This window comes from Typha latifolia, chromosome 9 (assembly GCF_019914945.1).
Source record: "Typha latifolia isolate L0001 chromosome 9, TyphaL0001v2, whole genome shotgun sequence".
In the NCBI taxonomy this organism is placed as follows: domain Eukaryota; kingdom Viridiplantae; phylum Streptophyta; class Magnoliopsida; order Poales; family Typhaceae; genus Typha; species Typha latifolia.
The window spans coordinates 6,415,824-6,418,672 of NC_133094.1; the positions used below are offsets into that span (position 1 = coordinate 6,415,824).

Genomic DNA, 2,849 nt, shown 5'->3' on the forward strand with positions numbered 1-2,849 from the left:
AGATAATTTATCTAAATTTTATTATCTAAAAAGCCTATTTCAACGTATCACCAACTCCAACTCCTAGAAAAACACTTAACCTACTAGCATTTAATATAGAATATAAAATCCTAATCTCATATAAGCATTTTATGTAAAATATATAATATTTACCCGAATTACACTTTATATAGGAATTACATTGTTAAAAAAGTGAAAGTGAGCAGGATGAGGACTTCATTTATCTTATACAGATCAAAATTTAATATTTTTCCGAATTATAACATATAAACATCTTTAGTTTTTCTCTATTTTATTTATTAAGAGAAATTTATATATAATACCCTGCTTTATAATATAATTATAGTTTATACCTAATATTTTTACTATTTGTAAATCGAGTTATATAATTTAGCTAATATGTGCAAAAAATACCCTGCATTATGTTTGAATTAACACTGTGAAAATATTTCGTTAAGTAGAGATATTTATTTTATAAAATGACTAAAATATCTATATTTCTAAAATAATTAAAACACCATTAGTATGATTTGGTTGAGGATATTTTTATAATTTTCTTAATAGAATTAACTTAATTTAGAGATTTAGTTAAGTTTAACTAACAAATCTAATGGTAGGGTATTTTCTGTATATATTAGTTAAATCATAAGACTCGATTTGTAAATAGTGAAAATATAGGGTGTAAACCATAATTTATTAATAGACAAGGAGTTGTATGCAAATTCTCTTTTATTTAATGGATAGAAATTAAGAGGTAAATTTCTCATTTTCTACGTACACTCGTAAAAAGGCACCAATAACATCAATGTTTTATCTTAAGGATAAAATAATAAAGTTTGTTATTTTTCCTATTTGATCTACGAGTGGCTGATGAATGTTTAGGGGGTTGGGGGTTCGCTGGTAAACAGTTCCACTTAAAGGTAAAGAAAGACTTTTGGGATACTGGACAAAAAAGAGTAACACTACTTTTTGAGGTGGGAAAAGATTGCATGCAGATGACTTTTTGCAATCAAGCACTATTTCTCTTTTTCCTTCTAGTAATTTAATGAAAGAACAAAAGATGTGAAATAATATTGAATCATTCATATCAAAATTAAACAAGAAACAAGCAACTTTTGAAGTTTCTTTTTTTTTTAATTCTTTCCAATTGTGAGAAAGGAAAAGAATGTAATCTTGGAGAGTTGGATCCCTTCAACAGTTTGACCGTTTCATGAATATTGACGAACCGATTGACCACATCAGACTAAGTGAACGATTCTTCATATCAATTATTAATGCAGCCCCTCTTCGAGTTCCAACCAATTCCGCAGAGCTGCATGCTCATGTTTACTCCTTAACATCAAGCTCTACGCAAGCCCAAACAAAACATGACACATATTATTTTCTAAAATTAAAATCCACAAAGAGATCAAGAAAGCCAATGTGTGGGGCCCACTTGACAAAATTTTTGCTGTTTGGTGTTTTAGTACGTTTAGTGCATCCTCCAAGTTACCTGCATGGACGAGTTCAACGTAATCAATATCAGGTTGGCCATTTCTTCTAATCTTCTCTACTTCTTTCATTTTTCCTTTGCTTTTGTTATATATCATATAATTTATGAGCACTCCAGTGCTCCTTAACTTGATTACATCATATATAATATTAAATGTGGATTGCCATTTTCCACAATAATTTGCTCTATACAATTACTTACCTACTCTAATTAATAATATTTCCTAGTTCTCTCTCTATCCCTCTCTATATCTTTCTATATCTCTCAAGCCTCAACCACAAAGACACCATGGCTTCTGAGCATAACAGAGGGAGGCCTTCTGTGCGACGAGAGATCCAAGGTCCAAGACCAACCCCACTCAGGGTAAGCAAGGACTCCCACAAGATCAAGAAGCCTCCTCTGGCCCCGCTTCCTCTCGAACAAGCCGCACCGCCCCTGCAAAACCGGCAGCCGATCATAATCTACGAGGTCTCCCCTAGGGTCATCCACACAAACCCTAACGACTTCATGTCCTTGGTGCAACGGTTAACCGGCGCGTCCTCCTCTTCTTCTGGTGCTCTTCCTGATATTTCTCATGCCCCTCCTCCTTGGATTAAAAACAGAGGGGGAGCGGTCTCGCCTGCCGCTCGGCTAGCGGTGATGGAGCAAGGAAATAGCTCATCGAGAGTCGATATGCCTAGGAAGACCGATGCGGATGCATTCGATCAATTAGGTCTTTTCCCAAGCATCTTATCTCCCCTCCCTTCTACCCTTCCGCCAATATCTCCGAATTTCTTCTCACCGTTGATGAGCGTGAATCCTCTCAGCTTCTTGCAAGAGCTTAGCCCAGCTTTCACGGCAAGCATGAATTTTGCACAGAACACCTTGGCTAGTCCTAGTTTTTTGTTGTCCACCTCTATGATACCTTCACCTACTGCATATTGGGAACTCTTCCATCAATATCAAAATCTTTGACTTGCTCAAAGAAGGACTCACATGGAGAGAGACGGCGGGGTAAAGAAGAAGTTGTTTTTGTAAATTGTGCTAAAAAGGTGGAGTACAGGAGAAGCTGGAGAAAAGAACGGAATGGATAATTACAAAGAGGGAGATTCATGCACGGAGACAAAAAATTGAGGGGATTCTATAAATTGCATTACTTCTTGCGGGCCACTTCATAGAAAAGTCCAAGCCTTGTGTCATCACTGTCAGCTAAGGTCGTTATCCATCTGATAGAGATCCAAACATGATCTGCGATACTGAAAGATAGCATGTAATTTTTTTTCTTTCTTCTAGCTTGTAGTGGATTCTTTTAGTTCTTGTGTCCTTGCGCCACGTATATGGTGAACAAAGAACAAATATTTCTTCTTCTTCTTCTTTT

The 2,849-nt window shown here is 35.7% G+C and overlaps 1 protein-coding gene across 1 annotated transcript; it reads left to right on the forward strand.

Annotated features, from left to right (window-relative positions):
* Positions 1-1,780: 1,780 nt before the first annotated feature.
* On the forward strand, positions 1,781-2,446 carry LOC140795067 (protein MKS1-like). The gene has a single exon (XM_073147433.1). It carries the CDS (start codon positions 1,781-1,783, stop codon positions 2,444-2,446), a length of 666 nt encoding a protein of 221 aa, XP_073003534.1.
* The last annotated feature ends 403 nt before the right edge of the window (positions 2,447-2,849 follow it).

Bases quoted from the DNA above. Each gene is read 5' to 3' on its own strand.
- LOC140795067 (XM_073147433.1), top strand. From the start codon at position 1,781: ATGGCTTCTGAGCATAACAGAGGGAGGCCTTCTGTGCGACGAGAGATC.